General features: G+C 48.9%; 1 protein-coding gene across 2 annotated transcripts; it reads left to right on the top strand.

Annotated features, from left to right (window-relative positions):
- The first annotated feature begins 248 nt into the window (after nucleotides 1–248).
- On the top strand, nucleotides 249–12,432 carry pals1a (protein associated with LIN7 1, MAGUK p55 family member a). Of its 2 annotated transcripts, none has more exons than XM_032546645.1 (17): nucleotides 249–428; nucleotides 1,600–1,880; nucleotides 2,434–2,608; nucleotides 4,805–4,905; nucleotides 5,093–5,200; nucleotides 5,282–5,359; nucleotides 5,432–5,572; nucleotides 5,647–5,808; nucleotides 5,901–5,978; nucleotides 6,054–6,237; nucleotides 6,316–6,387; nucleotides 6,626–6,694; nucleotides 6,940–7,104; nucleotides 7,553–7,642; nucleotides 10,510–10,622; nucleotides 10,687–10,797; nucleotides 10,881–12,432. In XM_032546645.1, exons 2-17 carry the CDS (start codon nucleotides 1,701–1,703, stop codon nucleotides 11,055–11,057), a joined length of 2,004 nt encoding a protein of 667 aa, XP_032402536.1. In that variant the 5' UTR covers nucleotides 249–428; nucleotides 1,600–1,700; the 3' UTR covers nucleotides 11,058–12,432. The 2 variants fall into 2 exon arrangements, with proteins under 2 accessions (XP_032402536.1, XP_032402537.1); XM_032546646.1 differs by lacking the exon at nucleotides 249–428 and adding an exon at nucleotides 877–1,427.
- Nucleotides 12,433–12,846: the final 414 nt, after the last annotated feature.

Raw genomic sequence — 12,846 nt, 5'->3', positions numbered from 1 at the left:
CAGGAGAATCCTGCTCAACACAAAGAACAGATTTCCATTCAGTTCATTTCTATGTTTCTGGCATTATTTCCGTTCCTTATAGATGAACGTTCCAGTTTCTGGGTGTCATCTAACGCAGCATAGCTCCACTTTGCTACATTCTGCATTCCCCAAAGCAGCGCTTCTGATTGGCTCAGACTGGATTCCTTTGACCGTGACGTCCAATCAGCACCCGTGTTTTATCAGCGGAGTGCCGCCCTGAGTGGATTTGGAAGTGACAGACGGAGAGGAGGAGGACTCTGCTTCACCGATGAAGCAGCAACAAGTGTGTCGGAGTGAAACTGGGATTGTAAAGCAATAAAAAGTGGACGTTTGGGAATATTTAATCTGGACTTTCGGAGCTGAATGTAGCGGGACTGACGGAGTTTGTGGACCGCTCTGACCCGGAGGTGAGTGTTTGCGAGCGGCTTTGTTATCAACAGGTGCCCCAGGAAGGCGCTGCTAGCAGCTAGCTTCTACCTTTAGCCCAATAAAACCCAGAAAAGTTCGGTTCCGGTCGTTCAGGTGAGGTTTGGGGTTTTTTTCCAACTGGAGAATCGCAGCTCAGTCTGACTGAAGCAGACTGAATTATCCCAACAGTTCCGCCGGTTTCTACTAAAACTGGTTTAAACGGAACTAGTTTCAGTTAGCTTCAGGTTAGCTCGGTGTCAGTCCCTCCGCCCTGAAACTGCTACTGGTTCCCAGCTTAGCTGCTGGTTTTTAGTTTAGTTACTGGTTCCCAGTTGAACTACTGGTTTAATCTTTCCAATAGTGCTACTGGGAACCAGGCCCCGCCCCCTGCTGAGCCTGGCGTCAGGGGGCGGGGCCTGGCAGAACCTCGGGCCGACCCGTCCTCAGCATGAACCAGAACCAGCTGCAGAACGTCCAGCGTGGCCTTTCGGAGCCGGACGTGAACGCCTCGCCGCAGCCCGGCTGGGTGAAGGGAAGGTTCTGGTTCTGAGCGGTGCCGGCTATGTTTGGGTTTCAGATTGCAGTGCTGACTTCAGCGTTTTCCCTCCGACCCGGTTTTGCAGGTTCGCCTTGGTGCTGGAACTGCACTCAGAACCAACCTGAACGGGGCCAGGCCCGGTTTATGTGGGCAAGACGTGAGTTACCATGACGACGGGGTCAGAGGCGAGGTTCTGAGGACAGCGCAGGACCTGGAGCTGACCCGATTAAATCTGGGTCCAGTCTGTGCACTGTAAATGTTGTCCCTCGGTACTGGGACCCATACTGCTGTCAAACTGGACCCAACCAGAACTTGAGTGAGGTTCTGGAGGCGGTCCAGTCCAGCAGACGGCAGGAACCGTCCAGGGTTCACATCCTGGAAAGTTAGGTGGAAGGAAGAAGTGTGAGAACGCCTGGCTGATGAGGACGGGTTCTGACCCGGTCCTGACCAGAACCTGGAGGTCCGGTTGTGTTTTACCACATTTATTGATTTATTATTATTATTGTTACTGAGAAGCAGAATGTTTTTATTGAGCCTGAACCAGGACCTTTGACTGGACTGACCTCCAGCACCATAGATTCCCAGTGTTCCCAGTGTTCCCAGTGCTGATGATCTTCTTCTTCTGTCCTCAGGTATCATGGCTGCTGTGCTTGCTGAGCTTCCCTCCTAGACCCCGCCTGCTTCCCGACCCGACCCGTGACCCGATCCACCCATAAAGCCCAGAGAGCGCGGCATGACGACCTCCCAGCTGAACGGCCATGTTGGGGAGGGCGGAGGAGGGCGGGGAGCGGACGAAGAGCTGCGGGGAGGCCAGCCGCCCCGGGAGATGGCCGTGGACTGTCCCTCAGAGCTGGGGGCCCGCACACTGCCGCTGCGCAGCTCCGCCCAGCTGGAGAGGATCCGGCAGCACCAGGTACCACCGGTACCGGGCCCGGTCTGGTCCGGAGAGCCTTGTCTAGCTCGGAACTGGAGCTCAGCCTGTTAATTTGTTAATTAATCACCATAATTTCCGTTTTTTTGCAGGAACAGAAAGTAATTTTATTCATATTTCCTATTTATTTATTGTTTTTAGTCGCGTTTTATTTTGAATATTTAAAATGTCTTTCAGTATTTAAAGTTGTGTATCAAATCAAACTTTACTCGTCTTTGACAGGAAGAAAGTTCTGCGTGTCGGAGCGTTGTTAGGGTAACGCAGAAAACAGAATAAAACAGAATCCGGGATGAGACGTGGAATTTCACAGAATTAGTTGATTTCTGAAAGAACGAAGAGCAGCTTCTGCTTCAGCCTGTTAGACGGGGATCGGCACTGCGTCCGCGGCGTTTATCACGCTGGCCTAGCCTAGCCTAGCGTAACCTGGCACAGCTTAGTGTAGCCTCTGGACTGCAGCTCATAAGGCGGACATGAACAGGATCCACAGCCAACACCTGGCTGGTGGTGACCCAGCTTCATCCTGCTCGTCTTCCAGGAGGATCTTCGGCGGCGGCGAGAGGAGGAGGGCCGGCAGCTGGACCTGAACGCCTCGCTGCGACTCAGGAAACTGGCCCAGAACCCACACGCCATCGGCATCGACAACCCCACCTTCCTGCAGGACGCGCCGCAGCCACAGGCGCTCTGCGGCGCCCAGAGCCAGGCGCTGCTGGGTAAGAGGAGGAGGGTGGGGAGTGGAAGGGGTGGGGGTGCTGAGAACAGGAGGAGGAGGAGGGAACGTGTTCCTGTCAGGGAGGGAATTCCTCAGGGAGGGAGAGCGGCACAAGAGACACCGACTTAATTAAAGCTTTGTTTGTTCACACACACACACACATATGTTTGCGTGGCTGTCTTTGTGGGGACTTTCCATTGACTTCCATTCATTTCTACAGCCTATCTCTAACCAAAACGCAATTCACACCTTAGTCCTAAATCTGACCCCTGACCCAAAAGCAGCGGGTCCCCACAGTGTAGTATATGTCAGGAAAATGGTCCCCACAAGGTATTAAAAACACACACAGACCAACGTGCACTTAGATGTGGGCAGTGTTGTAGTCAGGACCACCTGACCCGAGACCAAGACCAGCGCCCCTGCGCTACACGACCCAATGAAATGTGAAATATGATCAAAATTGCTTCTCAAATTGATCTGAAAGATTCACATTCCCATAAAAAACACCTAGATATTAAATACTTAGAGCTGAAATAAATTTAACCAGTATCATTATCAATAAAAACTCTTCTTCATTCTGCCTTGCTTCCATCTCTGGTCTTGTGCCGTCCCAAAAAGACGGCGCCCTGGGCGGTTGCCCATATGGCCCATGTCAGAAACCACCACTGTCTGCACATTAAACGGAGAATTAACGCCTTTCCCCGACGGTAAACGGCGTTCATCTATGAACACCGTGCAAGGCGCAACAAGCCAGAAGGAACCAAGCACAAGGCGACCGACTTTCTCTCCTGCTGCATGAAGCCCAGCAGCTCAGAGCTGTAACATCTGACAGGAGACGGAAACAGTCAGAGAGCAATGAGCATGCTCTGCTGCTCTTAAGTTCTTGGGTTTTATTTATTTACTAATAAATATCAATGTATATAATTAAATAAAATGATCATAGCTACTGCAGAATACCAGAGCATCACAAGAACAAAGAGCGGCTCTCAGTGAGGCTCCAGTCCCATCGTTCTTAGTAAAGACCCGTTTAGTAAAATCAGATCGTTCATGAATGTAACATCACTGTATTGCAGACTTTTGGTCACAGCGTTGTCCCGTACATGCGACATGTCAGTCAACACCTTCTCACTATAATGCAGCGCAGTGAATGATGGCGTTTTTCATCACAAATTGAACATATTTGATGTCTGTAGCTTTGCTAGCATCACCTCACAGAGCTTACCTTTCTTTGAGCTTCTTTTCTAAGTGACCATAAAAGTTAGACGCAGTGCCACCATCTGTGGAAGCGAAGCGCTGCTGATTTTACATGTCGCCATGTCTGATGATTTATTTAGCGGGATTCTGTTACCGACGATTAGAGAGACATCTGCCGCTCAGAGGAAACCACTGCGCATGTCTTGGAATAAACTGGACAGTCTGCTGGTAATCTAGTGATATTTCTGCAGTTGTGGTCTTGAAATAAAATGTCTCAACGCCTGAGACCATCAAAAAGTGGTCTTGAGACCAAGATCGGTACAACAACACTAAATGTGGGTCTCCTGGTGCTCCTTTAGCTTTGTTAGCGATGTTAGCTAAGTTGTCTCCATTAGCTCCATTAATTTATCTGTTACCAAGTTTACCAGAGCTGTTAGCCCTGTTCATGCAGCCTTTCAACCTTCCCCCTCCTCCCAAAAGGCCGCCTCGGGCAGTTGCACATGTCACCCATATCAGAAACCGCCACTGCCTGTTGTCGTGGTAACAGCTTTCAGGAACACTGGGAAGGTGAAGAAATGAAGGGTCAAATCAGTGCCTACTGCCTCCATCTGCCTCCCTCTGCCCCACGCTGCCTCCCTCTGCCCCACGCTGCCTCCCTCTGCCCCATTCTGCCTCCCTCTGCCCCATGCTGCCCCATTCTGCCTCCCTCTGCCCCACGCTGCCTCCCTCTGCCCCATTCTGCCTCCCTCTGCCCCATGCTGCCCCATTCTGCCTCCCTCTGCCCCACTCTGACTCCCTCTGCCTCCCTCTGCCCCACGCTGCCTCCCTCTGCCCCACGCTGCCTCCCTCTGCCCCATGCTGCCTCCCTCTGCCCCATGCTGCCCCATTCTGCCTCCCTCTGCCCCATTCTGCCTCCCTCTGCCCCACGCTGCCTCCCTCTGCACCATTCTGCCTCCCTCTGCCCCATGCTGCCCCCTGAGTGTCTTGTCCTCTTGTCCCTCAGAGCTGGAGGAGCTGCTGCTGTCCCTGAAGCAGGTCCGGAGCTGCCTGTCCGACCAGCAGAGCCAGAATGACGTGGAGCTGGTTCTGGCTCTGCTCAGCAAGGTAATTACTGGACGGAACATCTTTGCTGTCCAGGTTCTGGCTGTGCGGACCAGGATGGATGTTCTCCAGTAGAGCTAACTGGTCTAGATAGTTCAGGACCTGAGACGCTTCTGTTCAGCCTGTCTGGACTGGGCCAAACCGGATCAGGCCTTGCCGGGCTTAATTGTTGTGTTCTGGTTCCCCGCAGTCGGACTTCCAGTCGGCGCTGAGGATCCACAACGCCGTGGTGTCCAGCATGCAGCAGCCGACTCCACCGTTCCCGCTGACCCAGCAGGCGCTGCCGCTGGCCCTGGAGGTAACTCTGCTGGACGACCTCTGACCTCTGACCGCTCCCCGATCGCTGCTCCAGTTCCACCTCGGCTCTCTGTGTTTCCAGGTGAGGAGCCTGGTGCAGGCCAGCCAGAGCAAAGACGGCCTGGAGCTGCTCGGCCTGCTGTCCGACACCCAGCTGCAGGTAAGGCCCCGACCGGCGGGGGGCGTCGCCTGCCGACTCCCGGCGGTCCTCAGCACGATGCTTCCTCTGCAGGCGCTGCTGCGGGCTCATGACGGCGTGGCAGAAAGAGAGATGGAGCCAGAGTCCGACCCGCTGGAAGGAGAAACTGTGACGCAGTGGGGCGGAGAGACCGTGAAGATCGTCCGCATCGAGAAGGCTCGAGACGTTCCCCTGGTGAGGCCGAGGAACATCTCCGCTTGGCCGGATTCCCGCTCGCCGCCTCACACGTTTCTCGCTCTGTCCCGCAGGGGGCGACTGTTCGAAATGAGATGGACAGCGTGATCATCAGTCGCATCGTCCGGGGAGGAGCAGCCGAACGCAGCGGCCTCCTGTCTGAGGGAGACGAGATCCTGGAGATCAACGGCATGGAGATCAGGGGGAAGGACGTCAACCAGGTGTTTGACATCCTGGTGAGTTCTTCGCTCGTCAGCCAGGTGTTTGCCTCACCTGGTCCTCTGAAGACGCGTTGCTCTCTGACCTTCTGCTGCTCTGTGTCCACCAGGCCGACATGCACGGCCTCCTGACCTTCGTGTTGATCCCCAGCACTCAGACCAAACCACCGCCGGTCAAGGAGAGCGTGGTAGGTTCCGCCCTGCGAGGCTCCGCCCTCACAGCTTCCAGACCCTCATCTGCCTCCTGACCTTCATCGTTCCAGGTCCACGTGAAGGCCCACTTTGACTACGACCCGTCCGATGACCCGTACGTGCCGTGCCGAGAACTGGGCCTGTCCTTCCAGAAAGGAGACATCCTCCACATCATCAGCCAGGCCGATCCCAACTGGTGGCAGGCGTACAGAGACGGCGACGAGGACAACCAGCCGCTGGCCGGACTCGTCCCAGGTGAGCTGCCGAGCCACCGGTTCTGTCCGCTTTGGATACGGTACGCCTGGTGTTCAGCTAGCTTTGTTTACATCACAGGGAAGAGCTTCCAGCAACAACGGGAGGCCATGAAGCAAACCATAGAAGAAGACAAGGAGTCTGAGAAACCTGGTGAGTCACTGAAGCTACAATGAACTCAAACTGCTTAAAGAAGACGCTAGGCTAAGGCTAACAGAGCTGCAGTAAGCTAGAGACGATGAGATGAGCTAACCAATGTAACATTTAGTTGAGTCCAGAAATCCGACATTTTTCTCTCCCTGTTCCTTTTCTCTTCTCTGTCTTGGTGCGGTGCGACCCGATGACATGTAGCGACTCCAGAACCGACTAATAGCTCGTTGTTTGTTTACAGGGAAGCTTTGGTGCGCCAAGAAGAACAAGAGGAAAAGGAAGAAGCTGCTGTACTCCCACAGGAACGACGGTACGGCCCGACCTGACCCTGTCACGGTTCTGTTCGAGATCAAAGTTCCAAAACCAGCAGAACTTGGACCTACCAGCCTTAAACTGACTGAGGGGCTCTTATTTTAAAAATAGTTTTATTTTGAGCTGCACTCAGTGAATAAAGGTTCTAACCAGGAGTCTGATTCTGCTGGTTCTGCAGATCATCTGTTCCTTCTCTCTCATCTGAATAATAATGATGATAATTGTATCTCTGCTCTGGTCCAGATCTCGATGAGGAGATTCTGACCTATGAGGAGATGGCTCTGTACCACCAGCCATCCAATAGGAAGCGTCCGATTGCTCTGATTGGTCCGAACAGCTGTGGGCAGGCGGAGCTAAGGCAGAGGCTCCTCAGCAGCCAACCGGAACGCTTCGCTGGCGCCGTGCCTCGTAAGGCTCTGTGGTTCTGTTGGACCCAAATGGTCCGGATCAAGAATAAACATTTATTTATGTCTAATGGATGTTTAGTTTGGATCTGATCATTGCTTAATAAACTTATTTGTTTATTAAAATATAAGCTTGTTTTTTTAGTTTCTATGTTTTTTCTTTTGTTTTCTTGAAAAATTTTCAGTAGTTTTTTTAAAAATACTTTTCCAATGTTTACATTTTAATTTAATATAATTCTTTTCATTTATTTTATTTCCGTTAATATTTTCAATAACATTTTAAAATTTCTAATATTTTTTATTGAAATTTTTTATTCATGTACAATGTGAATAATTTCTGTAGTTTTATTATGAAATAATTTATCTATTAATGCAGGTATTGTTCTGCCTTACTGTTTGTCTCGCTCATCTGCCTGTGTGTGTGTGTGTGTGTGTGTGTGTGTTGTGAGCAGACACCACGCGCAGCCGTCGGGAAGCGGAGGTCAGCGGTAGAGATTACCACTTTGTGTCCCGACAGGCGTTTGAAGCAGAGCTGGTGGCTGGTGAGACTTCCTGTACCTCTTTCTACTTCCTGTTCTAGCTCATTTATTTCCTGTGGGGGGAGGGGGAGGATTCCTCTAACACAGTCAGTCTTAGCCATAGGGCTGCGGCACACATTTGGGCCTCCAGCACCACCTAGAGGTCCTCAAGAAACTGCATGCAGTGTAGCAAAGTTTCCAGAAACTGGAGATGTTCAGGGGCTCAGTTGCAATACATGTTGCCACCACTTGGTGGCAGTGATGCGCCAGTTAGTTGTTTAACAAGCTCTAATAAGCAGAAGAAGTAGCCAGCCGCTTGGCTACAACAGACGATACTGAAGACTTATTTAAAGTGAAAATATTTCCATCTCCAGCGCCCTGAAACTTCTATGGGGGAACTTTCCTGCCAAATCCAAGAGCACACATGTTCAGTCTGAAAGCAGGATTTCGTGTATATATTTATGTAACTGTTGTTTTTTTTACTTTATTCATTCTACTTTGAAGATTGCAAAACCTTAAAAACAACACAGTCAATGTCTGTTTATTTTGTGATATTTATATTTGTGTTAAAGATCCTCTATGTATGTTAATGTTATTTGTTTGAAATAAAGTAAAAAAAAAAAAAAAAAAGGTTGACGGGCGCAATGACGCATTTAATCGATCATAACTCGCTAAATACCGAACAGATTTTCAGGGTTTTTGTCCATTTTTTTCTCCGAAGAGTTTTTGCGGCGCTAGTGGCTCGTATTTTTTCAACAGTAGGCAGACAGGAAGGAGGGTGAGGAGAGGGGGGAAGACATGTGGCAAAGGTCGTCGGGACCGGGAGTCGAACCCACGACGTCCACGTCGAGAACTAAGGCCTCCAAACGTGGGGCGTGCTAACCCGCTGCGCCACCACAGCACGCCCCAGATTTTCAGTTTATTTTGTCGTAAACCTTATTAACCTTAAACAGCTGTCATAGCTACATTTACAAGGAAAATATTTATTTTAAGTATTTTTCAATTTTACTGATGCATGGTTCAGCATATTTAAATATTCTTATTGGGGAAACAGAATAGATTCGGAATATAATATCTGATGCATGAATAGCATTTTACAAAGCACACAACCAGTCATAATTTTAAAAATATATTATTTAGTAATATTAATACATATGTATATAAATATACAAACAAAATAATACGATCATAGAGAAACAAAGATGATTAAATAATGATGAACATGGTTATATACATAATATGTATATAGGTTTTATTCATGTTTTCCAGTGCAGGAGTTGCAGCTTCAGAGATTCATCAGCAGTGAATCCGTCTCTCCTTAAACACATTTCTCTCTTCTTCCTCACATCGTCTTTATAAAACCTTCAAAACTAAAACAGGAGCTACCTTACTTTAGACAAAGTGAAAGAATTACACATTAATAACAGTCTTTGCCACTTTGTGTCGCATGATCTAAATCAATGTCAGGGAATAATTAAAACTTAAGATTTACAAAATCTCAGTTAGCCTTCATAGCTGGGGTTAAACTCGACTTTGCACCATTAGCACTATAGCTAATATTAGCTGGCTTTTGCCGGTGGACATAAATACAGTTTAGTAATATTCTATTCATAAAATATAAATGGTAATATGTCCATCTTACTTGTGAAACGTTATCCCCCGAGATCTCACGTCAATAGGCTGTTGATATGAATAAAAATATCCGGTGGTGCCGAAGTTTCTGCTACAATCCATAGCAGCCACACTGGCTGACCAGTTAGAAGGAAACAAACGCACCCAGCACAACGCTTTCATTCTATTGGCTGAGAGGTTGCTAGGTGACTCTGCCAAAAAACTAGTTCCATGTTTTGTAAGCAAGCAGAGACTAAGTGTGAGCGCGAGGAGAAGTTTTGAGAACAAAACGCATGAAATCCTGTTTTCAGACGGAACATGTGCTCTTGGATTGTGCCAGAAAAATTCCTCCATGCTCTTCCCATTAACAACCAGTGAATCCAGTGGATCAGGATTCTCCTTCATGGCTTCAGCAAAAACCAAAACACTCAGAGCCGCTGGAGGCTCTGCAGGCGAGCCGTCAGCCACCGGACCCACACTGGATCTGATGCGTCTCATGAGGAGGCAAATAAAACAAAAAAAGAGAGCAGTAGTTCGTCAAAAGTTAAACTGTTGCAAATAAAATTTTTCATACCTCAATTTTCTGTTTCTTTATGCAGACTAAATAAAGTGACTGTTTATTTGTTACAATATGGAGGGCAGCTTCTGGTTCTTGCTGTTGAAGCAGTTTTCCAATTAATTTGCAGATTATAAGGCTATATTTTCATTTGCACTTTAAATTTGAAAATTAGTTATTTTAATCTATTCATTTTTGAGCACATAATTCAACCAATTTTCCCACGTTACTCTTGTAGCTGTTTGATCCGTTTCACAAATTTGTTGAGATGTTTTATGTGCATTTTTGGTACAAATGATCAATAAATCTCCTTGTGATTGTCACTTTATGCTATAATTATGTTTTATGGGTTGTTTTTTTTACCCCTCCAGGGGGTCTTTTGTGGGCTCTAGTGTCCCTTATGTGACAGTAGACTGACAGGAAACAGGGAAGGAGAGGGGGGAGGACATGCGGCAAATATTGTCGGGTCCGGGAGTCGAACCCGCGACAGCTGCGTCGAGGACTCAAGGCCTCCAAATATGGGTCGCGCTAACCGCTACGCCACCACGGCACGCCCAATGTTTTATGTTTTTGATGGTAAATTGTACATGGATTTGATTTTTAAAATGGAATAAGAGCCAAGTCAGTTTGGTTAACCCATAGATGGTAAATATGTAAATGGCCCCGGGGTCAAAGAGGTGAAGAGCCCGTCCTCTAACGGGTCCTCGGGTCTCTCTCTCTCCAGGGAAGCTGATCGAGTCGGGCGAGTTTGAGAGGAACCTGTATGGGACGAGCAGCGACTCTGTGCGGCAGGTCATCAACGCCGGGAAGATCTGCCTGCTCTGTCTGCACACACAGGTAGGTGGCGCTCTGCCGCCGCTCCGTGCCCAGGCGACCTCTGACCCTCTGCCCCCACCCTCAGGCCCTGAAGGTGCTGCGCAGCTCCGACCTGAAGCCCTACATCATCTTTATCGCCCCGCCGTCCCAGGAGCGACTGAGAGCGCTGCTGCTGAAGGACGGCAAGAGCCCCAAGGTTATTCTGGTTCTGGTTCCGGTTCCGGTTCCGGTTTTGGTTCTGGTTCCGCTCCCTGAACCCTGATCCTTGTGTGTTTGCAGCCTGAGGAGCTGCGTGACATCATCGAGAAGGCGCGTGAGATGGAGCAGAGCTGCGGCCATCTTTTCGACGCGGTCATCGTGAACACGGATCCGGACCGGGCGTACGGCGAGCTGCTGCGTCTCATCAACAAGCTGGACACGGAGCCGCAGTGGGTGCCCTGCTCCTGGCTGCGCTGATAACATCACAGGTCACACAGTAAACGCTGCACCACCCGGTCCTGAAATCGAACCTTCACAGCATTAGCAATTATATTTCTACACAAAATCACAGAAAAATCTGAGCAAATTTTTGAAGCTGAAAGTTGTGAAATTTGACGTTCAGAGCAGGAAATGTTTTCCTGAACGACCCAAAGCTCTTTATTCAAAACCAGAAAGCACAGAAAACACAACTAAATCAACAAAGGAAAATGTAAACAAAACTCTCTAAACCCAAATTTCCTGAGAAATTGTTCTAGAAAATGATTTTTCTTTCAAAAACCTTTTTATTTTTTTGTGTAAATTCTTCTCAGACCCATCCTTGATTTGTCATAAATGTATTTAAGTTTATTTAAATATCTTTCCCACTTCCTGCGAACCTGACTCTACTGTAACGGGAAGTTGATGTTTTCCTTCATGCAGCCGACCCGGTCTGAGACGCAGTTCTACTTCCTGTTTGAACTCTGGAACCTTCTCAGCAGCGCCCCCTACTGTTCTGTGTAAACATCACTTCCTCAGCTGCTCTGCTCTCTAGCGCCCCCACCATGTAATCACAAACTGATTCTATTGGTCGGGGAAACTGCTGAGTCACCGGTTGCTATGGTGATTCCCTACTCTTCTGGTGTTCCCATAGCAACCTGTGAACAGTTCACGCAGAGGCAAAGCTGTGGCCATGCCATGGACCTCCCATCAGAAGCTGGACCAGAACCGGTCCGAGTCCAGTCGGTTTCACCTCTAGAAAACAAACATGGCCGCCAGGGGGTTTCTAAGGCCCTGCTGGCTCCTCCAGGTACTGCAGGTCCCAGTGGACGGAGCTTCAGGTTCTGTCTTTGAGGCTTAACATCCAGAACCAGAACCGCTGAACTGGGAGGTCCTGGTTTCATCCAGTCGGTAGTTACTTTGTGACACAGAGAGGCCGACTTCATACTGGCAAGACTGGAGACGGACTGGTTCTTCCTCTGGGTCTTCCTGGTCCCACTGAGGCTTGAAGGAAAGCCACAGGTGTGTGTGTGTGTGTGTGTGTGTGTGTGTGTGTGTGTGTGTGTGTGTGTGTGTGTGTGGACAGTGCAGTATTATCCTGACTACAGTAGAACCTGACTGCAGTAACTGTGTCCGCTGCGCTCTAGAGTCTCTATATATTTGTAATATTGTTATAGACTTATGAAGTTCACAAAGCACCAATAAGATGGAAGGTTTCCACCATGACCTGCTCCGCTATTGGTCCAGGAGGACTGTGGGGGCGGGGCTAAGTGGAGCACATTGAATGTAAATCGTTTTCTTCTGAAATCACCTCTTAAACTGTTTCCTGTTTTGATATTCACAATGAAGGAATAAATAGAGAATTGCTAGAATCTGATTGGCTGCTGGTTTCTGTTTTTACCTCAGTGGGTCATGTGAGTCCTTTGCAGGTCACATGACCTCACCTGAGCTAGTTCTACACCTGAAGGACCTGACCTGAGCGACATCAGGGATTAAATCTGGCAGATTATCATCCTGTTCACCTTCCCTATGGATGGCAGTTACTCTAGGTAACCGTAGCAACGAGATGGCTTTGCTCCAACCAGGGGTCAACCGATCTGAATCCCCTACTCCAACATCTCTGCTGGGGTCCTGATGACTTAACCCCTCAGATGACCTCATCAATGCCTGAACAAAATTCATTAACAATGAAACGCAGTTTATTTTTATTGAGTTTACAGAAGCATCTTGTAGTCCAGATTAGAAACGGGAGGTACAGGAACCAGTTCACTGAACCAGTTCAGTTCACAGG

The sequence above is a fragment of the Xiphophorus hellerii genome, chromosome 19, assembly GCF_003331165.1.
Source record: "Xiphophorus hellerii strain 12219 chromosome 19, Xiphophorus_hellerii-4.1, whole genome shotgun sequence".
In the NCBI taxonomy this organism is placed as follows: Eukaryota; Metazoa; Chordata; class Actinopteri; order Cyprinodontiformes; family Poeciliidae; genus Xiphophorus; species Xiphophorus hellerii.
Note: the sequence above shows the minus strand (reverse complement) of the source record. Positions and strands in the feature narration are given on the sequence as shown.